This window comes from Marmota flaviventris, chromosome 1 (assembly GCF_047511675.1).
Source record: "Marmota flaviventris isolate mMarFla1 chromosome 1, mMarFla1.hap1, whole genome shotgun sequence".
Lineage (NCBI taxonomy): Eukaryota > Metazoa > Chordata > Mammalia > Rodentia > Sciuridae > Marmota > Marmota flaviventris.
The window spans coordinates 218580598-218596688 of record NC_092498.1 but is presented as its reverse complement, the minus strand read 5'-3'; the positions used below and the strand labels follow the sequence as shown (position 1 = coordinate 218596688).

Below are 16091 nucleotides of genomic sequence, written 5' to 3'. Positions count from 1 at the left end.
CACCAGGTGGGCCTGCCCTTGAGGATTCCCAAGGCTGGACAAGGAGCTGGACACGGACCCTCCAGCCCTAGGCAAGGCTGGGCCAAGGGAGGGACTAGCTTAGCAGGGCTGCGGGGTGAGACAGGCAGTGTGTGGGAAGGGACACAGATGGGCTGGGACATGTGGCAGGGGAAGGAGCTACAGGGCCTGATTTTGGAAGGGGAGAGCAGGAGGCACCATGGGACCGGTCACAGGGAGGGAGACAGTGCTCGGCTGCAATCTCAGCAGCTCAGGAGGCTGAGACAGGAGATTAAAAGTTTGAGGCCAGAGCTGGGGTCATGGCTCAATGGTAGTGCGCTCGCCTAGCATGCGTGAGGCACTGGGATTGATTCTCAGCACCACATAAAAGCAAAAATTGTGTCCCCTAAAAACTAAAAAATAAATAGTTAAAAAAATATCTATATAGTGTAAGTTTGAGGCCAGCCTTAGCTACTCTGCAAGGCCCTAAGCAATGTAGTGAGACTGTGTCTCACAAAATAAACAGGGCTGGAGTGTGGCTCAGTGGTGGAGCACCTCTGAGTTCAATCCCCAGGACCAAAAAAAAGATGAGGCAGGAAGAGGGTGAGGGCTGGGGCCCAGGCGGGGAATGATGGAAGGCTGAGGAGGCCATTTCGCTCCCTCTTCCCCTGTCCCCAGCCCAGTGATAACTAGGACAATGTCTCCTCCGGAAGAGGCTGGATGGGGGCCGCAGGACTCTTGACTTTCCGCTTCTTTTTTCAGTGCTGGGGTGAACCCAGAGCCTCACTTGTGCGAAGCAAGTGCCCCGGCGAGGAGTGGCAGGGTCTCACCAAGTTGCCCAGACTGGCCTCCAATTTGCCATCCTCCTGCCTCAGTCTCCCGAGTGCTGGGCTGACTGGTGTGGCCACAGCACCTCCTCTCACGGTGCCTCTGCAAGGTGGGAGTAAGGGAGTGTGTCCCTGTGGCGTACGAGAGGGGGGGACGGGCCCAGAGAGAGGGTGGCCCAGGCCACCTGTGGGACCTGACCTGGGGGTCTGGGCTCTCTCCACCTCGGGGCTGGAAAGCTTCCAGCCTTGCTTGGTCCCTACCCACACGCAGGCGCACAGGAGGCTCAGGCGGGAAGAGGCACGGTGGCCTTGGGGCCAGATGGTGGGAACCGAGGCCAGGCTCAGGATGTGCCCCCTGTGGCCACGGTTTCCTGCAGGGAGCAGCTATTCTTAGCCTTGAACATCTCCAAGGGAAGGAAGAGGCTGGGTGGGAGCTGGGGCAGCTGGGTGGGTGCAGGACCGCCCCAGCCCCAGCCTGCAGCAGGCCCATCTCCCTGACACACTGCGGGGCCACGCCCCCCGTGGAGCCCAGTTCCTTGGCTTGGCATGCAGCCCCTCTGTGTCCCTGCCCCAGCTCACCTGTCGCCCTGTCCCCTCAAGGCAGGCCTCGCCCTCTCCTGATGCCACTCCCCCAGGGTGCCCAGTCCTCCAGGGCCTCCTCCTTGGTGCTCCTGTGGCCCGTCTCCCTCCAGCGGCCCCACATCCTGGGCCTCCAGGTCAACACCTTGCTAGGACCACAGGCGAAGAGGAACCAGGGCCAAGGACATGGGTGTGCACACCTTAACAGCAGCCCTGGCGGCACCGAGCTGGGCTCCGAGTGCCCCCGCACCTGCAGTCAGCCACACCATCAACTCCGTTTCCACTGTGCTCTGGCCAGGTGACGCAGGCCAGGGATCACCTGATGGATGAGTGATGTCCAGTGGTCCCCACTCTGCACCAGCTCAGCCTGGCATGGAGGGTGCCCCTCTGAGTGTGGGCAGCACAGGGACGGAGCCCCAGGGCCCACGTGCTGGGCTCATGCCCCACCGCGCGGCTGCCCGAGCCCTTCTTTACAAAGCAGTCTACGCTGCCCGGTTGGCTTTGAACTTGAGAACCTCCTGCCCCTGCCTCCCAGTGGCCGACTGCAGGTGTGAGCATCCCTAGTCAGATGCAATGGCTGCCCTCAGTGGCCATGCCTGTCATCCCAGCAGCTCAGGAGGCTGAGGCAGGAGGATCACTAGAAGTCCTCCGCACTCCTGGACGTGGCGAACACTTGGGGAGGTGCCCGCACCAGGGGAAGCTGGGCACTACAGCTGCAGCCTGGGCAGCTGGAGGCAGGGCAGGCCTGGCATGCCAGGTACCGCCTGCTCCATGCCAGGCGCTCCCCGTCACGAGAGCGACACACAGTCCTGGACATGGCCGGGCATCACCCTCCTGAGAACCCTGGCCTGGACGAGCAGCAGCCTGGGACACTCCTTCCTGGGGCTATGGGGTGGCCACAGCCGCCCTGGGAAGTGGGGAGTCAGGAGGCCCAGGGACTAGGCAGGCTCCTCCCAGAAGGGCTGCCGGCTATTTTTAGGCACGGTGGCTGTTTGAATGGCCCTGGTTGTGACACTGCACCATGGCACTCAGATGTCAGAGACAGGGCCCGGCAGAGCAGGGCGGGGCGGGGCCCTGAGCTGCTTGGCAGCACTCTGCATCACAGAGCAGCCTCATCCAGACGCCCTGGGCAACAGGCCACGGCGAGAGAAGGAAAGCAAGAGTTCTTCCCACCTAAGAAAATCTTTTTATAAAACAAAGTAAAATCATCTCCAGGTCTAACAGGTGGTGGGCGGGTCCTGGGGGAGCAGGCCCCTGGGATGCTGGGGAGGAAGGTCAGGAGTGGGGCTGGGGCTCCCATCTGGCCCTCAACCTCGACCACCTGAGAAAAGGGGATGCAGGGGGCACCTCCTGGGGGACTGTGTGGCCGAGAAATGCCACTTCCCAAGTGGGCAGAAACCCACTGAAGCCCTGGACCAGGTCACAGGGTCGTCTCCCAGGTGGTGGCCAATGTGTCCCATCACTGGGGTGGGGACTGATCCCATAGCTCCCGGGGCCCTGGCTGCACAGCCTGGTCTCTTCTGAAACGTGTGACGGTCTGGCCTCTGCTGCTGCCACCCTGAGCATGGCCAGCCTGTGGGAGGGTCCTGGAAGAACCTGTCCAGGGGCTGAGTGACCCTGTGACAGCTTGGTGGCAGGACCTTGCCCCACATCTCCCAGGACCAGTAAGCACCCCCAGGTCTGGGCCCCTCTCCTGCTTCCTGCCCAGCTGGCCACCCTCTGCACTTTCCCAGGGTGCAGGCTGGCCTCGGGCCCCATGCAGCCTCCTGGACGGGGAGGTCTGAGTGACCGCTGCCAGGGTCCCTGGGCTCTGAACACGTCAGGACACTGCCGGGTCAGCTTGTCCTGCTGTCTCCTCAGCTCTGAAGCAGATTTTGTGGCAACCCACTTCACAAACGGGAAACAGGTCCAGGGGCAGGTCTGCCTGGGGCAGGTGGGGGCTGGCCGTGGTCCCGCAGCCTCACCCCGCCAGGCCGGGCCCCGCCGTCACCGCCGGTAGCGGTAGCGCTTGAAGTGGAACCAGAGCTGGAAGATGCCGTTGGCGAACTGACAGCGGAAGCCGTGGCGGTGCGAGTACTCCCACTCCCGGTTGACGATCTTGAAGGCGATGTCCTCGTAGGGCGGCCCGGCGTGGAAGCGCAGGATGGCGAAGTCGCGGTTGTCGGCGCAGGCCTCCAGGAAGTACTCGGGCGTGGAGCGCTTGTCGATGAGGTCGGGGTAGAAGATGTTGAACTTGTAGCCCTGCACGATCTTGGGCGGCGGGTTGTCGAAGTCGTAGTGCGTCTGGTTGTACTTGTTCCACTCGAAGCCCGTGTGCACGCGGTTGAAGAAGCGCGGCTTGCGCGGCCGGTACTTGTCGGCCCACAGGTAGGCCCTGCCGGTCAGCGGCATCTCCACGCTGAACTGCGCCTCGTCCTGGCCCATGCCCTCCTTGGCCCGCCGGAAGAAGATGTCCTCCGCGCTCTCGCTGGCGTCTCCTGCGGGCGGGGGCTGCGTCACCCGGGCTCAGCTTCCCGTCCCTGTTCCCTCCCCCTCCGGGCTGCCAGCCCCGCCGCCCACCTGTGACCTGGAGCTGCTGGCGCGACAGCTGCAGGCGCTGCAGGTCCTCGTCGGGCTCCAGGACGTGCGCGTCCAGCGGCAGCTCGTGCGCCGTGAGCAGGCGCGGGCTGTACCTGCCCGCGTCGTAGTCGTCCAGGCTCTGCTGGATCAGGTCCTCCTCCATGAGCACCGCCTCACCCTCGCCCTCGCCCTCGGCCGGCGCTGCTGCGGCCCCCTCGGGCTCGGTGGGCCCGCCCTCCACGGAGGGCCCGGGCGGCGTGGGGGCCGGCTCCTCGGGCTCCAGGCTGCAGGAGAGCCCAGGGTGAGTCCTGCGCCTGGCCCACCCTCGCCCCGGCCCGCCCCGCCCCGCCCCGCCCGCGCCCACCTGTGGCTGGGGGACGGGGGCTCCTGCTTCAGGATGGGGAACAGGGGCCCGCTCTCCACGCCCTGCTCTTGCTTCAGCTTGTACAGCTTCTGCCGCAGCACGTCCTGGTGGCGCTCCCGGAGCCTGCCACAGAGTGGGCAGCCGGGCTGAGGGGACGCTCTGCCCTGGCACCCTCTGACCCGCTCCCAACCCTGCCTCTCTTCCCAGGAATGGAGGCCGAGAGCCTGCCACCCCAAGACAAGGCTTTTGGCCATAAGGGTCCATGGCAGTCGGTGAGGGGGGTGGGGCAGGGAAGGTGCAGGTCCTGTCCTAGGGCATACAAAACGGGCAAGAGCTGAAAGCCCAAATCTGGGACTGGTCAGTAGGGCCCAGCTGGGCACAGTACCACGCCTGCCATCCCAGCAGCTCAGGAGGCTGAGGCGGGAGGATCATGAGTTCAAAGCCAGCCTCAGCAATAGCGAGGCCCTAAGAAACTGAGTGAGACCCTGTGTCTAAATAAATTACAAAGTGAGGCTGGGGATGTGGCCCTGAGTCCAGTACCAAAAAAAAAAAAGAAAGAAAGAAGTGGGGGCCCAGTGGGACCCTGATCAGACACATGGGATTTGGAGGAGAGATTTGGAGGCGTTTGCACAATGATGATGGCAGACAGCACGGGGACCAGAGCTGTGTTTACAAGCTGCTGCCAAGCACGCTGGGAATCCGTACACAGCTGCGGAGGCCAGAGGCCGGCGGCCGGCAGGCTGCGGGGCCTGTGGAAGGCAGGCAGGGACAGCCAGCCCAGGGCTTCCTGTGACGCCTGACGCCAGGGAGACAAGGCACTGGTGGCTGGAGCTGGTCAGAACTTGTTAAAGGCCAGAGACAGAGCTGGGCCAGGTGGGGGTCAGAGGCTGACTCTTGGGGGCTGTGGCCCCAGCGTCACCTTCCTGTAGGGCCCAGGTCTGCAGTGGTTCCCAGCTAGGTCCTGAGAAGGGGACAAGGTGGTTGCGCTCACCTGGCCCTGGCCATGTGGGCACGCAGCTGCTGCAGCAGGCTCTCCCAGTAGCCCATGTCCAGGTTGGGCCCGCCGGCCCGGATCTTGCCCTCGATGCCCTGGAAGATGACTTGCAGCTGGCTGTACGTCTTCCCCTTGAACACCGACTGCACATCAGAGCTGACAGAGGCGTTGACCCCCTCCCGGCGCTCCCCTGCAGTGGGTGAGGCACGGCTGCTCAGCAGGCCGGCCCTGCCCCTGCCTCGGCCCAGCCTTCCCTCCTCCGGGCCACACTACTCCCTCCCTGGCCAGATCCCACCCCAGAATGAGGCTGGAGACAGACAGATGTGGAGCACGGTCTTGAGTTCTGGCCCTGGGGCCTCTGAATGCTGAGTAGGGGAGGCTAGGCTGTGGATCTTGATCCCACCCAGGTGAGCGACACTGAGTTTGGGGACCTTAGCCTGTGGCTCTGGTTTGCAGACTTCCTTTGATACACCCTCCAGGACCACATGGAGGCTGGGAGGATGGGCCTAGCAGCCAGACTCCAGATTGTGGCTTTGCCAGTTCTAGCTGTGTGACCCTGGGCAAGTGGCTCACCCTCTCTGGGTCTTACTCTCCCCTAGAAAAGTCTTATGGATGACACTGCACCCTGGCAGGGAGAGCCACCCACGACATATGAGCCCCCTATTCCGCATGAAGCCTGTCAACCATCTACCACAGTCTGGGGCCAGGTACAGCCCTCCTCACCAGCTGGAAGCAGCAAGGTGCTGCCAAGACCAGAGCCCCACCTGCCCCACCTGCTCCCAGGTCCCCACAGTCCTGTGCAAAGTGGCCTCCCAGGGGCCTCCTCTTGGCCTCAGGCACGCACAGGCTCTGCCGTCTGTGTCTGGGCACCCCGCGCCTGCCTCCCCAGGTCCCCACGTGTGCTCATCGGGGGCCTTCCCTGCCTGCCAGGACCAAGGTGGCCTCCTGTAGCAGTGCTCCACAGGCTCTCTGCACCATGCCAGGTGGAGCTAGCACACAGCTGCAGGGGCATACGGCAGGGCAAGAGGGAACGGCCCAACTCCCCTGCTTGACAGGCTGCTTCTTCAAGCCCTGCTGGTAGGCAGAGGGTCAAGAGGCCACACGGGACTGGACAGGGTCTAGAAGGACCCCAGGCCCTCTGGCCCACGGACCAAGGACTTGGAATCAGCAACTAGAGACCATTCACTGTGCTCTGAGCAGCCCAGACTTCAGGCCCGGCGCCGTCCCAGGCAGAGACAGTGCTGCTCCAACTGGGCAGATGCTCAACCAGGGCCTGAGCCTCCACTGCCCCCAAGACCCCAGGACCTGGAGGGGCTGCCCGTGCTCCAGGAACATGCCTGCCATCCCCCAGGTCCCTGGCTGGGGCAATGCTGGCCCCGCAGTTACCTGGCCCCTTGCCCGAGGCCTCCAGCTTGCGGAGCTTGGAGATCTCATCCTCGGTGATGATGGTCATGTCCCGCCAGAAGTCCGCGTTCTTGCCCTGCTCCAGCTCCATGTACACCTGGCGGGGGGAGCCCCAGTGGCCGCGTCATTCGAGGGACCCTCCAGCCCCCATGGCCATGACAGCCCTCTGCCTCCGCCGCTGCCTCTGGAGGACACGGCTGCGCACCCAGCGCCCACGGCAGCATCCGGCAGGCAGCGGGTTTGGACATAGTTCCTGGATAAGGTCCTACAGGGACCTGGGGAGCAGGGGCCAGCGTGTCCTGAGGGAGGAGGGCGGGAGGGCGCGGGGCCCACGCACCTGGATGTCCTCCAGCAGGTCCTCCATGTCGGCCACTGTGAGGCCGTTGAGGAAGGTGTAGGGCTCATGCATCTCCACGGCCAGGTCGTCGTCCTCGGCGCTGATGTACTTGGCCAGCAGGTCGATGGGCTTCGCCCGCCCATCACGGATGCGGATCTTGGAGCTGGTGGGGACGGTGGGGTCAGTCAGAAGCAGCACAGGATCCTTCCTGACCCCGGGAGAGCTTCCCGCAGGAGGCGGTGAGGAGCAGCCAGGAGGCGGAGCTGGCGTGCGCCCTGAGGAGCAGGCAGGATGGGGGTGGCTCCGAGGGCCTCCAGGGCTGCCCTGGGCCTGGCTTGTGTGAGGTCTGCAGCAAGAGCCGCAGAGGCCCTGAAGCAAAGGCGAGTCAGGACCAGAGGGCAGCAGCCACCACCTCCCCCTGGCGTCAGCTCTGCCCCCACAGGGACATGTTCAAGGAGCTGACCTTGGCCTAGCCCCGTCTGAGGGGGGAGAGGTGAGGTCATCAGGAGCAAGCCCCTTGCGGAGGCCCGTGTGGCCAATGGCAGCACGGCAGGGAAGGGGCCGGGCCTGGGGCTCAGACGCATGGTGTGTGGCCCTGGGCGGCGCCTACCGCAGCTTGGCCTGCTGCAGGTGGAAGTGGTCCTCCTGCTCCTCCCAGGTCTTGAAGTGCTCCGCCTCCTTCTCCCGCTGCAGCAGCTCCAGCTCCTGCTCCCGCAGGGCCTTCTCCCGCTCCCGCTCCAGCCGCAGCTGCTTCACCTGGAGGCCGCGGGCCGGGGGAGAGGCCGCGTGGGTGGCCGTGCCAGGGGCCCCCCGCCGCCCTCTCAGGTTTGGTCCTGGCCCCCCTGCCCTGAACACAAGGATGGCTCCAGAGAGACCCTGGGGCAAGAGGTCCCCTTCCTGCTGAACACCCAGCAGCTGGGAGTGATCAGGGACACCTCAAAGGAGCCCCTGGACCGCACACGTAAGCTAATCTAGCTGGCCTGTCCACCCGGTGAGCCGGCCCCCGGGGCCAGCCCCAAGCCCGTACCTTCTGCAGCTCCAGCCGGTTGTCCTCCTGGATCCTCTTGTTCCGCTCCTTCAGCTCCTTTTCCTCCAGATGGCTGATCCCCTTCTTCTCCAGGGCCTGGACAACCAGCCACACCACTGAGCAGACACCACCCGCCCCGAGCCGTCAGCGTCCCCCACCACCAACCCGCAGAAGCACCTGCTCTGCAGAGGGGTGTGCCCGGCCAGGGCGGTGCATCCACTGATGCCACTGTGTGCCCAAAGCCAGCAGCAGCAGCAGCAGCTCGTCCACTGAGCTGCAGACCAAGGGTGCTGAACTGACCCCCCGCCCCCACAAGAGGCCTGCAAGCAGCTCTCAGGGCAGGCAGCCCCGGCCCGACTCAGGTAACGCGGAGTCAGCTGCGGAGGCCCGTGAAGGACTCAGTGCACCAGGATTCCTGACCACACGTGGCAAGGTCAGAGGCAGTGACACAGGGACCAAGGACCCTTGGATTGCGACCTTGCCGGGGTCACCAAGAGGAGAAAGCAAATGGTTCCCCCAACTCAAACCCAAAGGGCACAGGGCACGTTGAGGATATGGTTCTCTCCTCCGCGTCCCTCTCACTTGATGGAGGCGTGGGGGTGCAGACTCAGCATCTAATCAGCTCTGTCCCTGTGGCCCCAAACTCTCTAGTATCATCTAACAGTCACGACTGTTCAAACCCCAGGGTCCCAACTCCAAGAGAGGGTGCTCAAGATCCCCCCTGGCACCCAGAAAAACACACTTCCAAACGCCTGGGGCGGCCTGGCTGAAGAGCCCCCTCAGTGGCACGCCATTCCAGGGACTCTCCAGCCCGGTGGCAGTAACAGCCCTCTGCCTCCACAGCAGCCATCAGAGAACACGGCTGCACACCCAGCACTAGGGGCAGCATCTGTCTGGCAGCAGGTTTGGGAGCAGTTTCTTGATAAGGGTCCACAGGGATCGGGGGAGCCAGAGGCCAGCATGTCCTCTCTGGAAAGAGAATATGTCAGCTGGGAACTGAAGGACCAGAAGGGCCAGCACGGAACGTGACAGGGCACTGGTGGGGGAACAGTGGTGCCAGGTGGCTGGGGCGCATCCTGCACCATGTCCCTGCACTGGGTTCAGTCCACACCCTACACTGGGCCCGTGGGCTTGCCTCGTGCAGAAGACGTGCAGGTGCAGGAGCTGAGACCAGGCCACCTGCTGTGGCTAGGCTTCCTGGTGACTGTGTCCTCCCAGGAGAGAAGCTCAGGACAGAGACGCGAAAAGAAGGTCAAGTGAAGACACAGGTATGAGGATGTCGTGTGATAACTGAGGACAAGCCAAGGGCCGCCAAGGGTCTGCCAGTGAGCACGTGAAGCCAGAGGGACAGGGAGGAACCTCGCGAGAGCCACCTCTGGCCTACAGCACGGCGAGAAAGCACACTGAGGTGTCAGCCTCATGGCCAGGGAACGAAATGACAAGCCACAGCACCTGCAGCCATGGAACACGCCTGCACAGTCCCCGTGGCGGGAGCTGGGGTGCGTGGTGCACGTGTGTGCCGTATTCTCCGGGACATTTTAAAACAGTGTCACTGGGGCTGGGTGGAGCTCGGAGGTTCAGCAAGGCCCAGCCTGTGCTGCCTCCTGCTGGGTTCAATCCTAAATGCACCCTATCTCAGCTCCGCCCAGCCAGGGAGGACCAGGGCCTGCAGGGCGGCCGCGGCTCACCTTGTTCCAGATGAAGGTGCCCAGCAGGTTGTTGTCGCCAAAGGGGTTGTCGGTGTTGGTGTAGCCCATGTACTCCTCGCCCCAGCCCATCTTCTCACGCTTCTTGCGCTCTTTGGCCTCCTTCTTGGCCAGCCGCCGCGCGCGCTTCTCCTCGGGGGTCTCGAAGGCCTTCAGCAGCTCCTCCTGCTGCTTCCGCTCCTCCCGTAGCCGCAGCCGCTCCTGCAGGCTCTGCTGCTGGCTCAGAGCTGCAGCCATCGCCCCAGGACTCTGGGGGCGCCCTGGGGACGCTGCGCTGGATGCTAAGGAGCAGGGGGACCAAGAGCGCCGGTGCCCATGGTGGGCCCATGGGCCCTGCGGCTGCTCCTCCCCAGAGTCAGACTGCGAGGACCGGTCCCGAGAGCACCATCGGGGTGCAGGGGGGCTCCGGCTTCGCCTCCCTGGGCGCTGCCACCGTTCTTCCTCCGATTCTGACCTAGGGAGAGCGCAGTCAAGGCCCGCTTAGTGCCCGCTGCTCATGTCTGCTGGGAGCATGCTGCTGCCAGGCACTGTCCCCAGTTCTGGAGACACAACAGTGAACCAAACACTGACCACGACTTCCTTCTTGGGCTGGCTACCCAGGGTCCCACCCCAAAACCACACACCCCAGCTCGTTTAATACACAGTGATGAGAACCGCAAAGAGCAGTGATTGAGGGGACTACAGGTTAGACAGGTCAGGGGCCTCTGAAGTGGTGCCACGCAGCAGAGGCCTCCAGGAAGTGGGGAGGGAGCTAAGGGGACATGTGGAGGAAGAGTATTCCGACAGGAGGAAGAACAGAGGCAAAGTCCCCGAGGAAGAAATACACCTGGCATTTCAAAGATCCGCAAGGACACCCTGCCCTCTGCCAGGAGGCCAGAGAGGCTGAGGGGGGCGGGTGCAGGGAGAGTGGGGGTTGGCTGGGCTGCAAGGGTGTGAACCAGAGAATCCAAGTCGGCCACCCAGTGAAAGCAATGTTTAGATTGATCTAAAGGACGGCAGGAGTCAACCACGGGGTCCCAAGGTGGTTTCTTTAATGTCTTGGGTCTTTGAAGGCAGGGAACCACTACTAAGCACTTTTTTTGTGAAAGGCTTTACCTATTCAGCTCTTGTCAAAAACCCAAACTTTGAAAACCAACCATCTTGGGGGCTTCGAATATTGACTACAAACTTGATCATGTTAGCTCATCGTGAACGACATCAACACTAATCACCTGTCTACCAGCCAACCATCGTAAGTGACTCAAACACCAGACCACAGTACAAGAAAAAGACCAAGGTCGTGACAACAAGGCTGGCCACTGTGCTTGAGCCAATGCTAAGTTGAAGCTCATTTAAACCAAGGTCTTACTTAAGCCCCGGGGCTTCAACCAGACTCAGAAACTTTGGTGCAAGGAACAGGATGGTAAATATCTTGTTTCGACTGCCACACAGACTACGACACAGCACCCCGTGGCCGTGTTCCACCAGAGCTGTGTCTCCCCACACGCAGGTGTGAACTTCGTGTGAGCCTCACAGGTCACGGATACACAGCTGCTGCTCTTGGTGTACCGACTACCCCTGGCCGACCTCCAGGTCAGCTCTTCCTTTACACTGTGACTTGGATCTTCCTGGAAATCCTGGGTGGCAATTCATTTACCAAACTCAAAGGGAAGGCGGAAAACAGCTGGAGAAGCCCCGTGGAGACCTCCAGGGCACAGATGGGTCACCTTGGGCCACAGATGGGCAGGACTGGCCCCAGCATCACCGCCACCTAGAGCTGGGCCAGTACGGGGACCCAGGTCTGGGTTCACTGCCCTTCTTTCTTTGGGCCAGGTACACTCGTGGCAGTCTGGTCAAGCGCCCATCTCCAGAAGAAAAGGACTGTGGGCCCGGGGAAGCTGAGGCCTCGGCTCCGGAGTCCACCGCGGTTTTTCCCTCTCACACCCCGTCACTGGTAAGGGTCGTGGCCTCTGCGTCTCAAGTCCCTCCCGACTCCACGCACTTTCCCACTATGCCTCCCTCAGGGCCGCCATCTGCCGGGGACGACTGGACCACCCACCCTGGTGCCACTCCGGCCAAGCCCCTCAGTCCCGGCCCGCGCGTCAGAGGTGACTGTCACTCCCCTACTCCAGACTCCCCCCGGCTCCCGTTTCCCACAGCGACCAGCTTCCCGCACGCGGGCTCGGCGCGGCGCGGCCTCCTGCCGGCGCGCAGCCCCTCCCGCGGGAGGCCCGCCCTGACACCTCGGGGTCTCCCAGCTCCCGGAGCCCAGCCCGCGGCCGTCCCACCTGCGCTCCCGGCTTCGCCGTCTCCGCCTGCGCCGTCGCTCGTCCTCGCGGCGCCGCCGGCTTCGCCGCCCATGGCTCCTACTCCGACTTCGGCTCCGATTCCCGCTCTGGCTCCGCTGCCTTCGGCCCCTGCGCCCCACGGATCGCGAGCGCGAGCGTGTGTCTCGACCCATCGGCGGTGGCGGCGGCGCAGACGCAAACAACCGGGCGCGCGCCGGGGCCTTCCTCGGCCGCGTCGCGGGCGGGGCTGCCCGGATTTTGCCTGAGCTTAGAAAACAAGCCCTTCCGGCCTCTCCAGCCCGCCAGAACCCCAGGCTCCAGAGTCTCCCATCCGTCCGCGAATGTGGTCTGCGTGACGGACTCCGATTGGACTGTCGTCCCCAGAGCGGGAGCACTCTTCCTTCAGGCAGTACTGGAGGCAGCCCTAGGCCGGTCCTCACGCCTTGGGAGAACAGGGGAACTGTGGGCGGGGCCAAGGCTAACCCGGAACCCGGGGTGGAGGGGATCTAAGGAGGAGGCGGAGCCTGGTGGGCGGAGTGTAGAGGCGGGCCTGGTGGGGACGCGGCCAGCGCGAGGCCAGGGACAGAGGCGAGGCCCGGAGCGAGGTTTCGGGAAGAGGGGAAGAGGGGCCCTTGGAGTCCGGCTTGCTCCAGAGGGGGCGGAGGCAGCGGATCTGCCCCAGCGCTCCACCGCCTGGCAGCCGCTGGCTGTGGAGAGGGGGAGGCCTGGAGCACCTTCCCTGCCCCGGTGAGGTCCGCGGATGTCGGGGAGGGGAGCCCAGGACTAGCTCGTAGGTGGAGTTCCCTGGGGCCATGGGGAGTGCAGGCGGGGAGGGGCAGGTCTGGAGGCCCCAGCTCCCTGGGCCCCTGGCCGCTGCCCACCTGCAGTCTGCCTACAGCCGGCTGGGGTGCCTGTTTGGAGGGCGGTATTTTTTTTTTTTTAAGTTGTCAATGGACACGTGGTGCTGAGAATGGAACCCGGTGCTTCACACATGCTAGACAAGTGCCCTGCCACTGAGCCCCAGCCTCAGCCCCTTTAAACTAACTGTTCTAAATGCCTCTCTCAAAATACAACTCCTGTGCCGCAGTCTGGCTGGGCACAAATAACGGGGAGGTCACCAGCCACTTGTAGATTCAAGCAGGAACGAACTTTATTCGAGAACCCACGAGAACTCAACAGGATCTCCGCCAGAACTCAAAAGTAGCGGGCACCCGAGGTAGCAGGAGCCGCCTTATTGCCGGACAGCAGAGGTTTATATACACAACTGAATACACAGCTTGTTTCAATTTAGCATCATCCAGTTACATCAATCAGTCATCATCCCAATAATTATACACAGCTCAACTCAACCATCATCATCTTAATGGCTCGCTGGCGCTACCCCTCAACCACTCCTTCTGGCAAAATGCCAGGCACCATCTTGACTTGTTTGTGGCTCTCAACATCTCCCCCTTTTGTTTTTAAACAACAAGTATATGACTTAGGGACCGTGCCTGTCTTAGGTTGTCTAATACTACATATGGTCCTTACCTGTCATCAGATGAGCTGACCTCAAGGTGTCAGCCTCCTGTCTTAGGTTGGTACCATTGCAATTGGATCTTACCCGTCATTGACTACCAGCCCAGCATTATGTAGCCATACTTGTGGATAACCTGCTACAAGCAGAAAGGGGAGGACACAAAATGCCACGACACCAAGCCAATTGACGGCCCCTTTTGGAAAAATTGTACCACCGTTGACACCATCAGCAAAGATACCCCGGCTCTACCACAATTTGCTGCACCAATAGATAGTTCACAATGCGTACAAGTGATACATAGTCCAGGCAAGTTCTGCAAGCAGTTCAAAGCAGAGGAATCCATTAGTATGTCCATTTCCTCCCAAAGAAAATCGACTCCTTGATTGACCATCACTTGTTGAGTTATTATTCATTGATGCATCAGTTTATACAGTTTGTTGTGATAGCTATCGAAGAAGCTGTAGTTTGGTTTTATCTTTGTCTTCACTGACACTGGGATGAAGATAGGAATTCTGGCAATGATGGCTAAAAAAAATTTATGTTACATTCCAGCAGGCACTAAAAAAAAGCAATTTTCTAAATAATTTAGTATCATGAATAGAATTAGATATAATGAAAAGGAAAGGTGAAAGTAAACAAACAGATCTGTTAACCACATTTTAAAACAATTCTCAACAGCTGTTTACCTAATTTAAATTAAACCGTGTAAATCACATGAATAAAAAAATATTTGGATCCATTTTTTCATGAGCGCTCCTCATATATGATATATGGACATACGCACATACAGATAACACAAAACACAAGTGTGCACACATAACACAATAATACAACACATGACATAATAGTAAAGGCCTTGTAGCTTTTCACAGGTGAAATCCCCATTGCAATGTTTAAAAACTCCACAGTCAAAAAATAGAACTAATCAAAAAACATTAACCTAGGTCTGTATGAGCTCAAAAAATAAAATAGAACTTCATGATGTGGGAGAGGGCAATACTAAAATAGATACTGAAAAAAGCATCCTGGTTACCACCTGGGCTTGACTCTTCTTTTGATATCCATCCCTCTTCCCGTAACTTGCTTATGGGTCTGAAGGTATTCCCACAAGCAAGCCCCAAGGATTTTTACATTTGAAATAGGCCTTAATGGTGTTCATTATTCATTAGCCTCCAGGTGTGGGAGAAACACTGTCGCAGATGTAAGGATAGCTAAATTGGAGTTCTGGATATCAGCTATTATGGATTTGAGCCAAATCATCTTCTTTTTGGTCTGTAGAAATCGCTTTAGTTAGTCTCTCTGGAATCCAAATTGGCTGCTGTTCTCCCTGTGGAAACACACAAATAGACCCCCGACACCAGACAATCACTGGGTCAGGACCTTTCCATTGTCCTGTTAGAATATCCTTCCAAAGTACCTTGGGCTTATGTACATTTTTTGGACACATATACCTTTCCGTAGCACTAAGCCCTGATGAATCCAAATTTAAAAAGTTTAGAGTAAAAAGGGTTATTTTAAGTTTATCTTTGGGGGATGTATACCCCTTCCCAATTCCTTTTTTTTGCTTTAATAAGTACATTTTAATAATTTGATGAGCTCTTTCAACTATGCCTTGTCCCTGTGGATTGTATGGGATTCCTGTTATATGAGTAATGCCAAATGATGAGCAAAATTGCTTAAAAGAGGTAGAAGTATAGCCAGGGCCATTATCTGTTTTTAACTGTTTTGGAATGCCCACAGTGGCAAAATTTTGTAAGCAATGAGCTATAATATCTTTAGTTTTTTCTCCAGCATGAAAGGAGCCCATCAAAAATCCGGAAGAAGTATCAACAGTAACATGCAAATATTTTAATTTTCCAAATTCTGGCAAGTGTGTGACGTCCATCTGCCAAATATGGTTAGGTATCAGTCCTCTAGGATTGACTCCAAGATTAACTTGTGGCAAAAAGGTCACAGAATTTTGACATTGTTTTATTATTTGTATAGCTTGTTCCTTAGTTATTTTAAAATGCTTTTTTAAAGTATTTGCATTGACATGGAAGGATTTATGAAAATCTGTAGCTTCTTCTAGCGTAGAAAAAAATTTGTATGTCATGTGTACTTTTGTCTGCTAAATCATTGCCCAAACTAAGGGCTCCAGACAATCCTGTATGTGCCCTGATATGTCCTATAAAGAATGGATCTTTTCTGTCCCAGATTAGACTTTGTATAGTGGAAAACAAAGAGAAAACAGTAGAGGAAGGGGAAATCCTACCAGCATCTTCAAGGGATATTATAGCGTTAACTATATACTGACTATCGGAAAATAAATACAGAATCTTTAAACATCACAAAAGCTTGTAATACTGCATTAAGCTCTACCTTTTGATCTGATTGTTTGGGTACTAAAAATGTAAAAGTTTGATCAGGGGTAACTACTTCTGTACCATTATTTGACCCATCAGTGAATATATTTGGAGCATTCATGATAGGTGTTTTTCTTGTCATTTTTCAAAGAATTACAGGATGCGA

General features: G+C 59.0%; 1 protein-coding gene across 1 annotated transcript; it reads right to left on the bottom strand.

The window, feature by feature from the left end:
- Nucleotides 1-2566: 2566 nt before the first annotated feature.
- Cactin (cactin, spliceosome C complex subunit) lies at nt 2567-12250 on the bottom strand. Its single transcript, XM_027952492.2, has 10 exons — nt 12062-12250; nt 9777-10248; nt 8089-8184; nt 7672-7817; nt 7062-7224; nt 6707-6821; nt 5318-5510; nt 4327-4449; nt 3963-4246; nt 2567-3880 (listed from the first exon to the last, which is right to left on the bottom strand). The coding sequence occupies exons 1-10, from the start codon at nt 12232-12234 to the stop codon at nt 3390-3392; spliced, it is 2256 nt and encodes a 751-aa protein (XP_027808293.1). The 5' UTR covers nt 12235-12250; the 3' UTR covers nt 2567-3389.
- Nucleotides 12251-16091: the final 3841 nt, after the last annotated feature.

What these genes read in the sequence shown, in the direction of transcription:
- Cactin (XM_027952492.2), bottom strand. Translation starts at nt 12,234, where the DNA reads ATGGGTCGAGACACACGCTCGCGCTCGCGATCCGTGGGGCGCAGGGGC. An exon ending in CTGCAGCAGGCCAAGCTGCG is followed by an intron (nt 7,225 to 7,671) that starts GTAGGCGCCGCC and finishes CGTCCCCACCAG; the next exon opens with CTCCAAGATCCGCATCCGTG. An exon ending in CCAGCAGCTCCAGGTCACAG is followed by an intron (nt 3,881 to 3,962) that starts GTGGGCGGCGGG and finishes CCCCGCCCGCAG; the next exon opens with GAGACGCCAGCGAGAGCGCG.